Source organism: Capra hircus, chromosome 17, assembly GCF_001704415.2.
Source record: "Capra hircus breed San Clemente chromosome 17, ASM170441v1, whole genome shotgun sequence".
Taxonomy (NCBI): Eukaryota; Metazoa; Chordata; class Mammalia; order Artiodactyla; family Bovidae; genus Capra; species Capra hircus.
In genome coordinates this window covers 19248460-19266077 of record NC_030824.1, presented here as the reverse complement: position 1 = coordinate 19266077, position 17618 = coordinate 19248460, and the positions used below count along the sequence as shown (strand labels likewise).

At 42.3% G+C, this 17618-nt stretch overlaps 1 protein-coding gene across 1 annotated transcript in view; it reads right to left on the bottom strand.

The window, feature by feature from the left end:
- Positions 184-17618, bottom strand: part of ATP6V0A2 (ATPase H+ transporting V0 subunit a2) — a 44012-nt gene continuing 26577 nt past the window's right edge. Inside the window, exons 10-20 of the mRNA XM_018061368.1 lie at positions 17317-17467; positions 16782-16918; positions 16082-16269; positions 15888-15978; positions 14559-14677; positions 13558-13768; positions 12756-12875; positions 10879-10998; positions 6004-6121; positions 3813-3984; positions 184-3194 (exon numbers count right to left, since the gene is read on the bottom strand). Of these exons, the coding sequence (XP_017916857.1) occupies positions 3095-3194; positions 3813-3984; positions 6004-6121; positions 10879-10998; positions 12756-12875; positions 13558-13768; positions 14559-14677; positions 15888-15978; positions 16082-16269; positions 16782-16918; positions 17317-17467 (1527 nt within the window). The 3' untranslated portion in view covers positions 184-3094. The remainder of the gene's footprint in view (positions 3195-3812; positions 3985-6003; positions 6122-10878; positions 10999-12755; positions 12876-13557; positions 13769-14558; positions 14678-15887; positions 15979-16081; positions 16270-16781; positions 16919-17316; positions 17468-17618) is intronic.

Here is a 17618-nt window from a genome sequence, read left to right as displayed (position 1 = left end):
CCCTCGGTCACTCTGGATCAAAGGGCGTCAGAAGAGCAAATACATAGCGAAGATTTCCAAGAAGGGGCAAGTTCCTTCCGGTGTACCAGGATCAGGGAGCGGGTAGCCCCAAGAAGGGAAACTGGCTACAGGATCAAAGGCTTTGTAGTCAAGCCAAAGCATAATAAAGCAAAACACCCGTCGTCTCAAAAATAGATATATTTATTTTTCATTAGTAAAGGGAAGTTGAATACTGATAGGAAGATGCAAATTCGTCCTTTCATGCATTTGTGGATCTTTTAACTTGTTCAGTCCTTTCCCCTCACAGAATTGAGCCCCTAGATTCAGAATTGGGCTGAATCTAGCCTTCTTACTGGATTTTCCCATGAAGGAACAAGTGGAATGTTCTAAGTATTAAAATTCTCAACCAAAGTTCAGCCTGGGTGTTGAAAAATTGTCACTCCAAACTGTCTTATTTTCATCATCTTGAACTAAGATTTGCTGAAGATACACCAGATGGCAAGCAAGCAAACCTGGCTTTAACTTTAATAAGGTTGTTTGTAAATGCAGACTGAGGAACAGCTGATGCTGTTATTTCTCTTTTCCAAAATGATTCAGGCCCTAAAGTGTCTCAATTTTTAATTCGTAGACATAAAAGTTACCTAATGCTATACACAATCTATGCCTTATTAAACTACTGCAGAATGAAAAGTGGGATCAGAGTGTTGTTATAAAATACTCATTCCATAAATGAGGACCGAGGAGCTTTCAGTGAAAGGTGAGTCCCCTCAAAGTCCCACCCATGATGAATGGCCAGTCCAAGGCTCAGCATGACCTCCAACCCCTCTCTGCACTCCTTGATTCAGCACAATCACACCACTGCAAGGACCCTCTTCATCCTTGCAGGGCAAAATCAACCTCTATTTTACTGAAGAAATCCTTTGGATTTTTATTTTAGAATGAACAGCTGAATGGAAAGTGGAGAATGTGGCAGTAGTGACATTTCAAGTTAGCGAAATAAACAGATACTTAGCATCATCCAGACAATTGACTGTTTTTCCTCTGGAAGTTTGCTATCACAGGAACAAAGTTACTTCTTAACAACCATATACATAATACTTCTACCAAATCACTTGCAAACAAAACAGAGCAACAGCTCTGGTCACGTGACATTAGAACCAATAACTATATAAAGAAAGAAAATTTACCCTGAAGCCTACAAGATGTCATCAAACTCTTGAGAGTTCTTTCACAAAAATTAGAACTAATAATTTGTGTTTAATAATACAATTAAATTCTACAGAACTACTACATAGGTTTCAACTGAAAAGTGACTCTTCACTCTCTGTTCTATGCCCTGATAAAGGTAAAGTGGTCCCCCTGACAACTGCCAGTGGCGGGTGGAAAAGAATTCTGGCAGATCCTGTAGGTTTCCTGTTTACTAGTCAGTCAACAGTGCCCTGGAATTGTTGGTTTCCTAAAAATGAATTAGTTATCTTATTACAATAAACCCTTGCAGTTAAATAATAAAAATTAAGAACTTGTGAGGGACATGTCTGAGCCTGCAAGGCATTAACCATATTTTGTATTCACCCACCAGAAGTGTCCAACCTTGTATCTTTCTGGGGAAACTTAACATTGAGAGCAGAATCATTTTTAAGTTTCAACAGCATCATTTTGTTTGATATTTTAAGATGAGGGACAACATCTCATGGAGGAGTAGCGTGGAATCTTGACTACAATTAAGAAGGTTTAATGTTAGAGTCAGTTACGTCATGATGTTCGGTTCATGCCCCTCAGCAAACAGGCCTTGAAATCACCTGAAAACATACACTAAAATTCAGGGCCACCATGATTTTAGCTTGTAATGAAAGTTCCAAACTCCTACCAGCGAGGGTGAAGGAGACAAGCAGGTCTCTTCATGTGAATTACTCAAAATGTTAAGAAAGGGAAACACTACAGGTTTCTTTTTGAAAATAAATATCTAAAACCCGTTACAGTAAAATATGAAAAATGAACATAACATAAGAATACAGGACAGATCAAAATGTTCAACTGGACTGACTCAAATGTCAAGTGAAAAGATGAATTTAAACTGAAGATTATACACAATGGCTTAGTAAGAATTGGTTTTCAACTGATCTTACTAGTTTTAAAAAGTTTAAGTGCCTTTATCACACATTTATTTAGAATTAGTCTGAATTATAATTATACTGTTCTCAAGGACAGGTGTGCCCTCTTCATGGTAAAATATCTTAATTTATATTTTATTATAAAAATATACAAAATACTACTTTTTACCTTTCCTTCTTCACTCAGTATAAACCCTTTTTGGTTCAGGAACATCAGCCAACTAAATTCAAATCATATCCATATTATGTCTTCTAAAGTCACACTGGATTTTAAGGCTCAGTACACAGTTTATCTTCTCAAATATACAATTATCATAATTGGTTTTATGTAAGGATAACAGGATAAAAGTCTTTAAAAAAATATACAAGTGGGATAAACATTTTGTTGCATGTTATTTTATCCCATTTTCTCCAATTATTAAAACAAGACAAAACTGTACAAATAATTCTACTTGTAATTCTAGATAGCATACAATGAAAAAGTTTGCATACTTTTAATTAAGCAAAATATAATAAATGTGAATCTTTTGATTATCCGTCATTAAATTTTTTTAAAACTACTTAGCTTCAGCTGTTGGAAAATATTATCTGACAACTTCAGGTGACAGAATAACTCTAGCTTTTTTTTTTTTTTTTTTTTTTCAATAAAATGAAAAGGAATCAAATATCTAAGACTATTTTCAATTTGCCATTCAAAATTGGCTTCTCTCTCCCACGCCTAAATTTTTAAAAACAACCATAACATAACTTTTGCATGAACTTACATTTGCTCATCATAAAAACTGAAAGAAATTTATATATCTGAAATTGAGAAAGTTTACAAAATACTTAACATATGAGGAAGAGGTATATCTTACAGATTTGGCTATCTCATAAGGCAATCGATGAAGATGGAATTTTTCCTATCATCAATTTAACATAAGGAATTCTACAACATGATAATTCTCCATAAATCTGAAAGCTTGTTGGATACTTCAATATGATCACGCCAGGTCATCACTGAACTTTGAAGAAAGTAATCTGAATGAGAAAGGAACAAATTTGGTGCCTGCACCAACGTAGAATTTGTTCTGAAATTCTACCCTAAAAAAAAAAAAATACGCATTAATGAAAGATTCTGAATAACATTTCCTACATTTCTTAAAACAACATTTACTAAGTTAAAAAAAAGTTCCTGTACTTCCAAACGTGCTTCATTCCATATATGCTCTTGGCACAAATACTTTTACTGAGGTAAAACACACACACACACTGACCCTTTGTTGGCTTTCTCATGAAGGAAATGCTGACACCTCACGTTACCTCCCACTCTATGGACATTCACACAAGAATCAGGAACCTCTCTCTCCTCATAACTGCACACACAGACAAGTAATCTGATATATACTGTAAAACATTAAGAAATATGGCTTACAATGAGATAAAGTAACTTGTCAGACCCAAAATAAGTTGAAAATATTAAATACACATAATTATTCATCAAGTATAAACTTGCTTTTTACATGTCAGGGACAATAGTTCAGAAACAAAATAGAATTTTAACTCAGGGGATCAGAATACAGATCTCAATACTGGGAAGGAAAGAACTAGCCTAAATAATGTATGTACACATATTACTGGAAATGTTTTATGTGTATATATATTGGGGGGGGTGGTGTTACTGCCTTAAATAACAGTTCTGAAGCTCAATTCCAAACTCACCAGTGGAGGCGGATGGCGTGAAGAAATGCAGAAAGCCCTTCCATGATCAAAAGGATGAAGATTGTCAATACTGCAAAGAGGGCGATCACCGGGAGCAGCACCAAGACCCCGTAGGTTGTGTCTACCCGGAGGCCGACGTGCATCAGCATGGCCCACAGGACCTCGGACAACTCTGCATGGGAAGCATTCCGCAGGGTTAACCTCTGCTGGCCTTCAGTGAGTCACTTCCATTAGCTAGCTAGACTGAGTTTCCTTCTGAGAAATTTTGAATTGTTCTCTCTAAAATAAACACACACCCATAAAAGATATAATCTGCTCCTCATGTAAAAATTACTTGAGCAACTTAATCATCTCAAATGTAGATGACTTGACATTCCAGAGAAATCAGAGGTCTGCCTGCCTGCCAAGGAGAGATCTTGACCCAGATGGGGGTCTGGCTGGCTCGGTCCCAGCGCAGCCCTGGATCAGGCAGTGGCAAGCTGGGCATCAGTCCTGACTCAGCCACTAACTGATCAGGCGGGTGATCTAGCGCCAGCACCGAACCTCACTGGGCCTTATTCTCCTCCTCTGCAGTAGAAGATGGTGGACCACAGCATCCCCTCCAACCAGAAAAGTCTCAACTTGCGGCTATGCTTATAAAAATATCAGTGTACCAACCAGCAAAAGAACACCTCTATCACCTGGTGATTTTTCACAAGTACAGATAGTCTTTGCACAACGGAGCAGGGGCAGAACAGTGACCAGCGAAAGCATCCTTAATGGTCAACGGGGAAAATGACAGTTGTTCCGGGACCTTTCAAAATTACTGTCAAAACATTAAAACACTCTCTTATTCTTGGTTATAAATGCATAAGGAAATGAAAAAAAGAGAGCGAATCTATCTTTTAAACGTTAGAAACACTGAGTATTAAATTGTTGGGAGGATTTGGTAAGAACTTATCAAGGGTGATTTGAACAGCCTTCTCACGTGACCTGGGAAAGCCAGGCACCTAGACACAGAGCAAGCCTTCTCCCTAATACCTAGCATGCTGTCTACTCTTTCCAAGTTTGGATCAGCTTCTACAGTGTGCTTTGCACCTTCCAAGTCCTGAACTACCTCCTGGAGCTTCTGCGGCATCACGGCTGGGACGCCGGCATCTTCCGTGCGTTACTAAGTTCCCCTGCTGCAAATTTCACCTCTCGAACAGCAGCAGTGGCACACCCCCACATCAGCTCTTTCTCCTAAACTCCTGTTACATTCTGTTTGCATTTCACTTCCAACATATCACTGTTTGTTTCTCTGGTGCATTTTTTCATCTTTGTTGGCCAATTCCCTCAGTTCAGGGATCCATTTTTAGATGCCAGGTGAGTTTACCACTGGCCCACAGGAGGCAACCCCACCATGCGCTTTGCTGTCTGGGCACAAACTGAGCAGCAGGTTCAGGGACCAATGGGGAAAATGACAGTTGTTCTGGGACCTTTCAAAATTATCAAAACATGAAAACTCTCTTATTCTTGTTTATAAATGCATAAGGAAATGAAGAAACAAGGACCAGTCACAACAGGCTCTGAAAAAGTGATGTCGCTGGTTTCTGCTCATGAAGTGCGTGTGTATTATTTACGCAGTGACTTGTAGGCTAAAAGGCCAGCAGTGGAGCCTGCGCTCTGTACCCATATACTCAGATTTTATCGTAGAAACTGAAATTTCAACCGTGTTTTTGGGTGGCTGGTGAGACTTAAGTAAATGGAGGTAACTGAAATCCATGCATCACCAGAGCATGCAAAAGAAGAACTATCTGTAATCAAAACTATTCATGAGCATTGTTTCAGGACTTGCTTGACATAACTAGACCATCACACTTGGTAAGGAGGGCTGAATTAAAATAACAGTAAAAACAAAAATAATAATGGTCAGAGCAGAGGGAGTAAAATGCTTATGCCAGAGATTCCTAAGCCTTTTTGGTCCTGAAAACAACTCGTGTCCCAGTGAATTTTCCCACAGCACCCTGAAGTCAAAAGAAATACCCAGGAGACCAGGGCAGTAAGTAGTCAAGTCCAAACAACCTAACAGTCCCCATTCACACAGTATCATAGACAGTGCCCTTTCCATCAAAATTTTCTGGTGTCCCACAGTGCCCCCATAAGTTAACTGAGGTGCTGAGGGGTGTCTTGGCCCAGAGTTTGGGAACTGCAGGTCAAACCAGAAACTTACGTGCGTGAGCCAAACTGAGTGCCCAGAGCCTCAGGTACGAAGCAGTGTTAGAGATGCATCCCAGACAGTACTCAATGGAATGAATTACTTGGGTCATTAATATTTCTCCAAAATCAAACTACGAGAGATGACACAACGTGGGTTAGATTCTGTACATGACATGCACGACAGTGACAGGCCTGGCTTCTGGAATGCTGCTGAGGACATGCTGGAGCGTGAGGGACAGGGAGTCACGAGATCTGAGTTCTGCTCACAGCTCTGCCACTACCCAGCTTTCAGTCTACAGAGCTCCCACTCCCCTGTCCCCAGGATGTGACCCCACAGGTGAGCTGAGGGCGCTGGACCGGAATTCCGGAACTCTGATGCCACAACCGCCATGGCCCTCAGACAGCCCAATGAGGTTCTTGAGCTGCTCTTAGTAATTATAAAACGTATCATGAAAACCAGGCATCCACCAACCACAAGATTAGAATATTGTGAAGGTATGTGTGTTTAATGAATAAGAGCATCTTAATACAAGTCTGAGAACAAGAAACTATAGCGTCCCTACCAGTGAAAAGACTAGAACACTGGGCAAGACGCCTCTCACGTTCTTCCAGGTCTGCTTTTTGTGTTTTCATGACCTTAGAAAGTTAATTATTGTCTCAAATTAAAGCACTAAATTACATAATAATTACAAAAGACTAACTGAAAAAAATCTTGTTTAGTCCTCATTGAACAGCCAAAGAGTTTCCAAGAAAATAAAGCAGCCAAGAGCAGCAGACACGCTGGTTCTGTCAGCCAGGACTGTGCTCCCCTTCCCTGGGAGGAGATGCTTCTGCTCCCGTCTCACCCTGGATCCATCAGTTCAGTTCAGTTCAGTCACTCACTTGTGTCTGACTCTTCGCAACCCCATGAATCACAGCACGCCAGGCCTCCCTGTCCATCACCAACTCCTGGAGTTCACAGACTCACGTCCATCGAGTCCGTGATGCCATCCAGCCATCTCATCCTCTGTCGTCCCCTTCTCCTCCTGCCCCCAATCCCTCCCAGCATCAGAGTCTTTTCCAATGAGTCAACTCTTTGCATGAGGTGGCCAAAGTACTGGAGTCTCAGCTTTAGCATCATTCCTTCCAAAGAAATCCCAGGGTTGATCTTCAGAATGGACTGGTTGGATCTCCTTGCAGTCCAAGGGACTCTCAAGAGTCTTCTCCAACACCACAGTTCAAAAGCATCAATTCTTCGGCGCTCAGCTTTCTTCACAGTCCAACTCTCACATCCACACCTAACCACTGGAAAAACCATAGCCTTGACTAGACGAACCTTAGTTGGCAAAGTGATGTCTCTGCTTTTCAATATGCTATCTAGGTTGGTCATAACTTTCCTTCCACGGAGGAAGCGTCTTTCAGTTTCATGGCTGTAGTCACCATCTGCAGTGATTTTGGAGCCCAAAAACATAAAGTCTGACACTGTTTCCACTGTTTCCCCATCTATTTCCCATGAAGTGATGGGACCGGATGCCATGATCTTCGTTTTCTGAATGTTGAGCTTTAAGCAAACTTTTTCGCTCTCCACTTTCACTTTCATCAAGAGGCTTTTGAGTTCCTCTTCACTTTCTGCCATAAGGGTGGTGTCATCTGCATATCTGAGGTTATTGATATTTCTCCCACAATCTCAATTCCAGCTTGTGCTTCTTCCAGCCCAGCGTTTCTCATGAGGTACTCAGCATATAAGTTAAATAAGCAGGGTGACAGTATACAGCCTTGACATACTCCGTTTCCTATTTGGAACCAGTCTGTAGCTCCATGTCCAGTTCTAACTGTTGCTTCCTGATCTGCTTATAGGTTTCTCAAGAGGCAGGTCAGGTGGTCTGGTATTACCATCTCTTTCAGAATTTTCCACAGTCTATTGTGATCCACACAGTCAAAGGCTTTGGCATAGTCAATAAAGCAGAAATAGATGTTTTTCTGGAACTCTCTTGCTTTTTCCATGATCCAGCGGATGTTGGCAATTTGATCTCTGGTTCCTCTGCCTTTTCTAAAACCAGCTTGAACATTTGGAAGTTCACAGTTCACATATTACTGAAGCCTGGCTTGGAGAATTTTGAGCATTACTTTACTAGCGTGTGAGATGAGTGCAATTGTACAGTAGTTTGAGCATTCTTTGGCATTGCCCTTCCTTTGGATTGGAATGAAAACTGACCTTTTCCAGTCCTGTGGCCACTGCTGAGTCTTCCAAATTTGCTGATATATTGAGCGCACCACTTTCACAGCATCATCTTTCAGGATTTGAAATAGCTCAACTGGAATTCCATCACCTCCACTAGTTTTGTTCACAGTGATGCTTTCTAAGGCCCACTTGACTTCACATTCCAGGATGTCTGGCTCTAGGTGAGTGATAACACCATCATGATTATCTGGGTCGTGAAGATCTTTTTTGTACAGTTCTTCTGTGTATTCTTGCCACCTCTTTTTAATATTTTCTGCTTCTGTTAGGTCCATACCATTTCTGCCCTTTATTGAGCCCGTCTTTGCATGAAATGTTCCCTTGGTATCTCTAATTTTCTTGAAGAGATCTCTAGTCTTTCCCATTCTGTTGTTTTCCTCTATTTCCTTCTATTTCTTCTATTTTTTTTTCTCTATTTCTTTCCTCTATTTCTATTGATCGCTGAGGAAGGCTTTCTTCTCTCTCCTTGCTATCCTTTGGAACTCTGCATTCAGATGCTTTTATCTTTCCTTTTCTCCTTTGCTTTTTGCTTCTCTTCTTTTCACAGCTATTTGTAAGGCCTCCTCAGAGAGCCATTTTGCTTTTTTGCATTTCTTTTCCATGGGGATGGTCTTGATCTCTGTCTCCTGTACAATGTCACAAACCTCCGTCCATAGTTCATCAGGCACTCTTATCTATCAGATCTAGTCCCTTAAATCTATTTCTCACTTCCACTGTATAATCATAAGGGATTTGATTTAGGTCATACCTGAATCGTCTAGTGGTTTTCTCCACTTTCTTCAATTTCAGTCTGAATTTGACAATAAGGAGTTTATGATCTGAGCCACAGTGAGCTCCCCGTCTTGTTTTTGCTGACTGTATAGAGCTTCTCCATCTTTGGCTGCAAAGAATATAATCAATCTAATTTCGGTGTCGACCATCTGGTGATGTCCATGTGTATAATCTTCTCTTGTGTTGTTGGAAGAGGGTGTTTGGATCCACAGCCAGTCATTATTAGCTAAAATGTGTCCCCTCCAGCAGTCGTACGTTGAAGCCCTAATCCCCAATATGAGTATGTGTGGAGATGGGGCCTTCAAGGAGGTGATAAGTGTTAAATGAGGTCTAAGGTTGGGGCCTGATCCAGTAGGACTGATGTCTTTATAAGAAGAGACAACAGAGATGCACCCACAGCAATAAGGCCACGTGGGGACACAGCCACAGAGAGCAGCTGCAGAAGAAACTGACCCTGCCAACACCGTGCCCTTGGATATCTGGCCTCCAAAACCGTGAGAAATAAATTTCTTCAGTTCAAGCCCGAGTGTGTGGCTGTGGCAGCCCGTGCAGACAGCTACAGCAGTCACTGGTTTGGGGATGGCGAGTGGCACCAGCCAGGCCGATCACAGCACTTCCTTAGGATTCTTCCTCACGGTAAGAGTGCTTTTCTCTGACTGAAAGACTGAAGAAAATGAGCCCAGTGCTCGCTGTGGCTACAGTTCCAGCATCGTGGGGCCAACTGGCTTCAGAATGTGAAGCAAACTTGCAAAGAAAACCCAAGCTAGACTTGCTGGGATTGGAATCCAGAGCCCCACCAGCCTGAGGCCCGCTCTCCCCTTGTCCTGACCTGAGCCAGCAGAATCCCCCTGAAGCCAGTGTGAACAGGGTCTCTTTCTTACAACTATGGAGAAGTTCTCATGGAGATGAGAATCTTCTGAAAGCAATGTTCACAGCACCTTAAGTCATTTAATATCACAATTTGTGATGTTAATGCTATAAATCCCATTGTAAGACTGAGAACCACAAAATGTTAACCCCAAATCCTTATGATGACAATTCTACGAAGAGAATAGTATTTGGAAAGCTTTGAGGAACGGTTGTTTTGCTTTGAATTTTGATGTTTAAGATGATTACTATCAATGAATAGAAACAGAGTCACAGAGAAAATAAATGTATGGTTACCAAGGGACAGTGGGGGAAAGGATAAACTGGGATATTGGGATTGACATATTCACACTACTATATACAAAATAGACAACTAATAAGGACCTCCTGTATACCGCAAGGAACTCTACTCAGTACTCTGTGATGACCTATATGGGAAAAGAATCTTAGTGGATACATATAAAGAAAGCTGAGCACCAAAGAATTAATGCTGTTGAACTGTGGTGTTTGAGAAGACTCTTGAGTCCTTGGACTGCAAGGAGATCAAACCAGTCCATCCTAAAGGAAATCAGTCCCGAATATTCATTGGAAGGACTGATGCTGAAGCTGAAGCTCCAATACTTTGGCCACCTGATGCAAAAGAGCTGACTCATTGGAAAAGACCCTGATACTAGGAGAGCTTGAAGGCAGGAGGAGAAGGGGACAACAGAGGATGAGAGGTTGGATGGCATCACTGATTCGATGGACACGAGTTTGAGCAACTCTGAGAGTTGGTGATGGACAGGGAAGCCTGGCGTCCTGCAGTCCATGAGGTCGCAGAGAGACAAAACCGAGCAACTGAACTGAACTGGTATGTGTATGTGTAACTGATGCACTTTGCTGTATACCTGAAATTAGCACAGATGGTAAGTCAACTAGACTCCAGTAAAAATTAATTTATAAAAAAAAGGTTATTCTTATCACTCTCGTTGTGACGATCATCTCCGTGCAAGTCTGGCTCCTCACATCAACAACAGTAACTGAAAAGGTTACCTCTTCACACATCACTTCTCTACATCCATCTTCCATTTGGTTGTTCCCCTCTTCTATGTCTTGGCCTCCCAGCAAAGAAACTTCTTCCTCGCTATCTTTCCTTACAAGTGTGTAGCCACTCTAAAAACAACCCAAAGAAAGCAGAGTCAGTGCCTTTAAAATCACAAGGTTGTGACAACATCAAAGTTAGAACCCCTTCAACTCTGTTAAAGACTCCGCTCTTCAGGAATAAAAAGCCTTTTAAAAGAAAATGAGCATATTATACCCACTAGGATGGCGGTTGTTAAAAAACAGAATACGTAAGCGTTGATTAGGGTGTGGAAGAACTCTTGTGCATTGCTGATGGGAATGTAAAACGGTGTAGCCACTGTGGAACAGTTCAGTGGCTCCCCAAAACATTAAACAAAGAACGATCATTTCTAGTATATACCCAGAAGAACTAAAAGCTAAAGACTCCAATGGATATTTTTATACCCACATTCAGAGCAGCATTGTTCACAGCAGCTAAAAGGTGAAAACAACCCAAGTGCCCATTCGTGGATGAACTGAGAAACAAAATGCAGTCTATCCACACAATGGAATATTATTCAGCCTTAAAAAGGAAGGAAGGGTCCTCCGTAGTGGTCTGGTGGTTAAGACTCCATCTTCCAATGCAAGGGGTACAGGTTCAATCTCTGGTCAGGGAACAAAGATCCCACATACTATGGAGTGTAGTCAAAAAGTGGGGGAAAAAAATTGGACGGAAATTCTTTCTCTTCCTTTTTTATTTTTGGCACCACATAGTTTGTGGGATCTCAGTTCCTCATCTAGGGGTTGTACCCAGGCAAGTCTCAGCAGTGAGCACAGAGTCCCAACTGGTGGACCGCCAGGGAATTCCCAGGAAGGAAATTCAGACACAGGTTACAACATGGATCAATCTTGAGGACATTATGCTAAAATAGAAGGAGAATATTACCTGATTCCACCTGTATGAGATACCTAAAGCAGTCAAATTCATACACACACAAAGTAGAAGGGTAGTTGCCAAGGGCTGGGAGGAGAGGAAATGGGGAATCAGCGTTAATGGATGTGAAGTCTCAGTTTAGATGGAAGTTTAGACGGAAGAGTTCTGGAGACAGGCGGGAGGCTGTATGCACAGTGCCAGATACTTACTGCCAGTGTGTACTTTAGGGGTACCCTGAACTGTGCACCTAAAACCGGTGAGGATGGAAGATTTACATCACGTGTATTTTACCACAATACTTCCCCCACCCCAGCACCAGAATTTTTTAAAAAAAGAAATACAGACAAACAAGAAAACAGTCTGAAAAGAAACTCAACAAATGGTTAACACTGTTTGTAACTGTATAGGAAAACTTCAAGGCACTATTTTCTGTATTTCCCACATTTCCTTTAATTATGTTACTTAAATTAAAAAAGCACTTTAAAAAATGAAGAGGCAAGAATAAGGAAGAAAAACACTGTAGTTATGACCAGCATCACTGAAAGATTTCAGTGCAAGCTCCTGTTAGGTTTGGGGTTCATGAAAGGGGGACCAGTTTCCCATGCCCAGATGTGCAGGTTCCTGGCACCACACCTCTGCAGAACAGCCAACCCCAGAGTGCTCAGTGAGGGAAGCTTTAGCTTTTAAATCAAAGCCTGGACCCCATGGAAGGTGTTCTGTTTTTTTTCCAAATCTATTTATTTATTTCTTTTGCTGCACTGCACAGCAAGCAGGACCTTAGTTCCCCGATGGGATTGAACCAATGCCCGCCGCAGAGGAAGCGTGGAGTCTTAGCCACTGGCATTCCTGGAAGGTGTTTTCCTTACAAAACTTTCCACAGCTAAAAACACACTTTGCTCACCATCAACAAACATGCATCCAAACTCACACTTACCCTGCCGACCCCAAAACATTTGCGCCCCCTGTGCAGCCACAGGAGAAAGAGTGGTTTTCCCAAGAAAAGCACGGGGACTGACAACACTGTGATGACCAGCAGCAGCCTCTGGATATGCTCCTGTTGGTGCAGACGGGGAGGAAGCCGGTTGAAATGCAAAGACGTACCAACAGTGTCATTGGTACACTGAAACTAGTGACAATCAAGCAGAATAAGCTAAATTATATTTGTCAGAGGGTCTTTACCTTTTGTTTCTTAAACTCATAGCTGATATGGGTGGCATCACACAAACGTGCATCTACACAGAAAAGTCATTTCTGGAGAGGACCATGTGCCACAGTCCAACTGCCAGTACTCTGAAAGCCTGGCTGAGTCAGAGACTGACTTTAAAGAAACCGGAGGGGCTTCCCCTGGTGGCTCAGTGGTATTATTTAAATATAAATAAATGAATAAAATTATTTAAAAAGAAAAAAACTGGAAAAAACAAAAAGAAAAGAAAAAACTGGAAAGACAGATGGATGAGCAGTACTCGGGAACCCTCCAATAACACATTCTTTCCCCACCACTTCTGACAGCTAAGGAGTGGCAGCAAGTCTGGATTACAGTCTGACCAGAGCCCTGGAGATAGCATTCATGGCAGAATAACACCCCCGTGATAACAGAGAGAAACAGAAAGCCGCTCAGTGCCTGGGAGGCTGTGGGAAGCACCTTTAACCATTCTACTGATCGAAACAAAAAGGCTCTCATGAGGACTTCCCTTGAGTTCCTAAGAATGGGGGAAGAAAAAGAAAAGACTGTTTACCTGCCCTGGGTAAAGACCACCTGTGTCACTAGCCAGGAATAAAAACATGCTAATAAATTCAATCAGAATGCTAGGAGCAGTTCTGGAGGTTTCGGCTGAATAAACCAGCCACTTATAGATGATCATAAATATAAGGTATCCAAAGATGCAGAGCATGAAGAGCAGTTCTGGTATGGAAACCAGACAAATATTGAACTTCTTCCTGAAATGCCTAGGGCAAAAAACAGAAATTGATTAACCCATGAACAAATGTTTTAACATTTACTTATTTGGCTGCACCAGGTCTTAGTGGCAGCATGCAGCTGGACTAAGATAAAAAGTAAAGAGGAAATTAATCTTAAATTCTCTGTGACAAAGCCTATCTCAGAATCACATCATCTGTGTTATGATCCAGATATAATCACAAAAAGATGTGAGGACAGGAGAGAAGACTAGTCTTTCCCTTTCAGATTCAATTAGAAGAAAAAAGACATCATCTCTTACTTCTAATATACCAGCTGTAAGAAACAAACCAAAAGTTTTTGATTTATAAAATAAAAAAGAATATGACAAAAATCACCTCTGGAAATAAATGTGAATGAACATGCTGCACGTCTCCCTCACTTGAACATAAACTCCATGAGGGTGAAAACTTTTTTCTGATCTCTCTGTTCAACCCCTAACAGTGCCAGGCACATTCTATATGCTCAACAAATATTTGCTGAATCAAATGAAAGTGAAAGTGAAGTCGCTCAGTCGTGTCCGACTCTTTGCGACCCCATGGACTATAGCCACCAGGCTCCTCTGTCCATGGGATTTTCCAGGCAATAGTACTGGAGTGGACTGCCATTAAAGAAGCTGCCAAAAAACGGATCATCAAAACAGGATCATATGAATAGAACATACCCCCATACTGGCTGCCTTTAAGATCTAGGCAGTCTATCATCAAGCAAAGGCTAAGAAATATTAATACCAACAACTTGATTTATAAATACTGGTTTTTAAAAAAAATCTGTACTTACAAGTGGTTAAATATTCCCAGAATGACTCCAAAAGTCATGTGAGTAATCCCTAAAATCACAGACATCTTCATTTTGAAAGAGTTTAGAAAAGTGAGACGATTGGTGGCCAAGTTCCAAATCTAAAGACAAAACAAACCACCAAAAAAGAAAACTTTAACTCCCTTCAACTGCCTTAGGATAAAAGTGCTATTCCTTAAGGAAAACACTGGTCAAGCCTTTTTAAGTTTCCTATCATATTAAGACTCGAGGCAACACTATTTAATTATGTAAATTATGTTTAGAGACAAGAATAAACATTAGGAGAGAGGTTCCCTTGGAGAGCTCAGATAAGGGGATGACAGACTCCTGTCAGTGCGTTCTTTTCATTACTGTATCACCTCCCTCCAAACCACTTCTGACGCAGCTTTATTTACTTGGCTGCACCCAGTCTTAGCTGCAGCATGCAGGATCTTTACTTGCAGCATGTGAACTCTTAGCTGTGGCATGTGAGATCTAGTTCCCTGGTCAGGGATCGAACCCAGGTTCCCTGCATCAGGATGGCAGAGTCTGAGACACTGGACCACCAAGGAAGTCCCTTGAGGTAGTTTCTAAGCTCTTCTCTTAAGGCTGAGATTCCTCGAGAAGAACCCCGAGTCTAGAGAGATGCTGCCTGGGCCTCATAAGCAGCCGCCTGCCGAGCCCCATGGCGGGGCGGGTAGGGTGGGGACAGCCCCAGCCCCAGAGCCACTGCCTCTCTTTCCTTCTCCCCACACTTTTCCCCTTTCAAACCACCACCTCAATAAGCACCATGATAAGCTTAAGCTCCCTTCCCCATTCTAAAATTGCACACTATTTCTTTCTAAAGCAAAAGATAAAAAAACAATGTGCGCAAAGAAACGGAAGCAGCAGCCCACGTTTCACGGCACTTTCCACTAGAATCAAGGGGTCAGGGAGTAGGACAGACTGTGACCCCAGCTCTCTGTGGACCTGCACTCAGGCACGGATCCTGGCTTCTCAAACGGACTGTCAGCTTCATCTGCACACCAGCCTGACTCGGAATACACGGTGAGCCTCTGTCATCCAGACAGAAACCCCCTCCGAGAACCAACCAACCACCTGAACCGTGCTGAACAGTCTGTGAAACCTCTGTGACAGTTAAAGCTAGGTGATCCTGGGAATTCCTGGTGGTCCAATGATTAGGGCCCTGAGGTATCCCTGGTCAGGGAACTAAGGCCCTTACTCCTAAGGGAGTAAGCCACACAGAGTGGTCAAAACTAACAACATTTTTCATTGAAAAATAAGGTGGTACTAGCGAGAAACTTGAGGTATTAAGGGGTGGAGTATACTCACGGGATCAATGCCAAAAGGGTAAGGGCCTCGGAACACTCCGGGAACACTGGGATCCAACTGCAACACGCCGTGGTGCCTGACGACGCTGTCACTGTAACACGAAAGAAGGGTGAGGGCCTCCTGTGATAGGGGAGGGAGCCTCAGAGTGACGCCCTCCACCTTAGACACCATCTGGCAGCCGGGCAGACACTCACTTCCAAAGCACCATCTTCCTCTGCTCCTCTGGGCTATGACTGGAGCTGTACATGGCAGACACGTTCCACCTGGAGCCGAAGAGGTTGACCGACTTGGAAAAGCAGTCGTTGTAGATGAGGCCCGTGTACACTGAGAACAGCCCCATCAGCAGGAGGATATAGCGACCATTGAAGAACATCCGCATGATCTGTGGGGAGCAAAGTGTGGTGAGTGAGACAGTACCACGGGGAACAGAAGCAGAAGTGATCGAGTTAGTCTGGGCACATTCTTAACCGCTCCTCTCCAGACTGCTCACAATCAAGCTCATGGGGACTTTCCCGGCAGTCAAGTGGCTAAGACTTTGCACTCCCAGTGCAGGGGACCCAGGTGTGATCCCTGGTCAGGGAACTAGATCCCACATGCTGCAACCAAGAGTTTGCATGGTGCAACTAAAGATCCAGCATGCTGCAACTAAGATCCAGCACAGCCAAATAAACAAAACACTTAAAAAATACATATATATATATATAAATAAAAATCAAGTTCATGGCACGGAACTTGCCATCACACAAGAATGAAGACCCACCCCACCTAGGTCTCGGGTTTCGGTTATCGCCAAAACTGAAATTTTTAAATGTCTCTTTTTCTAGTCAAACAGAAGGTAATCACTACTAATGCTACCTCACAGGAGATAATGAGCTGGAGGGTTTATGTTTTTACCTCTTGTGACTGATTTAGTCTGGGATGATTTTCATTTAACACCAACAGGAGGGCAAATAAGAACATCACAAAACCATGTCCAAAGTCTCCAAACATCACGGCAAATAAAAAGGGGAAAGTGATGATGGTGAAGAGAGCTGCAGGAAAAGCAAGAGATTTCTGATTGGCAGCAGAGGCAGAAATTTCTAGTTAATGCAAACACGACCGCATATAATGATCTTGACTTTCTCCCAAATTCTCAAGAGAGAATTGACAGGTTAAAAAGAACACTTTAGGGACTTCCCTGGTGGTCCAGTGATTAAGACTGCATGCTTCCAATGCAGGGGCATGGGTTTAATCCCGGGCTGGGGGAAGTATGATTCCACATGCCCCCAGGCACGTTCAAAAATAAAATAAACAGCTTATACTAAATAACAAAACAGTTACTAGTGAGCCTATGTTTCCAAATATCTATTACATTCTCATAGGGGAAAAAAAGCAGCAGCGATGTACAGAATGCATAAAATATAAAGACTAGCAAATACAGGCTTCCAACCTGGGTTCACCTCTTGGTAGCTCCCGACCCCGTAGGCATCCACGATGTTCTGAAACCCCTCGGTGAATTTGTTGGTACGGATCAGAGTTGGGGGAGTTTCTTTTGTTGGGATTGTGTTCATGAATGAGGGGATCGTACCACCGCTCTCTCTCTTTCACATGAAAAGAAGAAAAAAAGAAAAAATTACCACCCAAGAGCTCTTTCAACAAATCTTGGTGGCCTGCTACGACAAGGCCCTGTGCAGGGCCACATGGGGAAGTACTGATCACCACCCCCCAGGAGGTTCAAGTATAGCAGGAGTG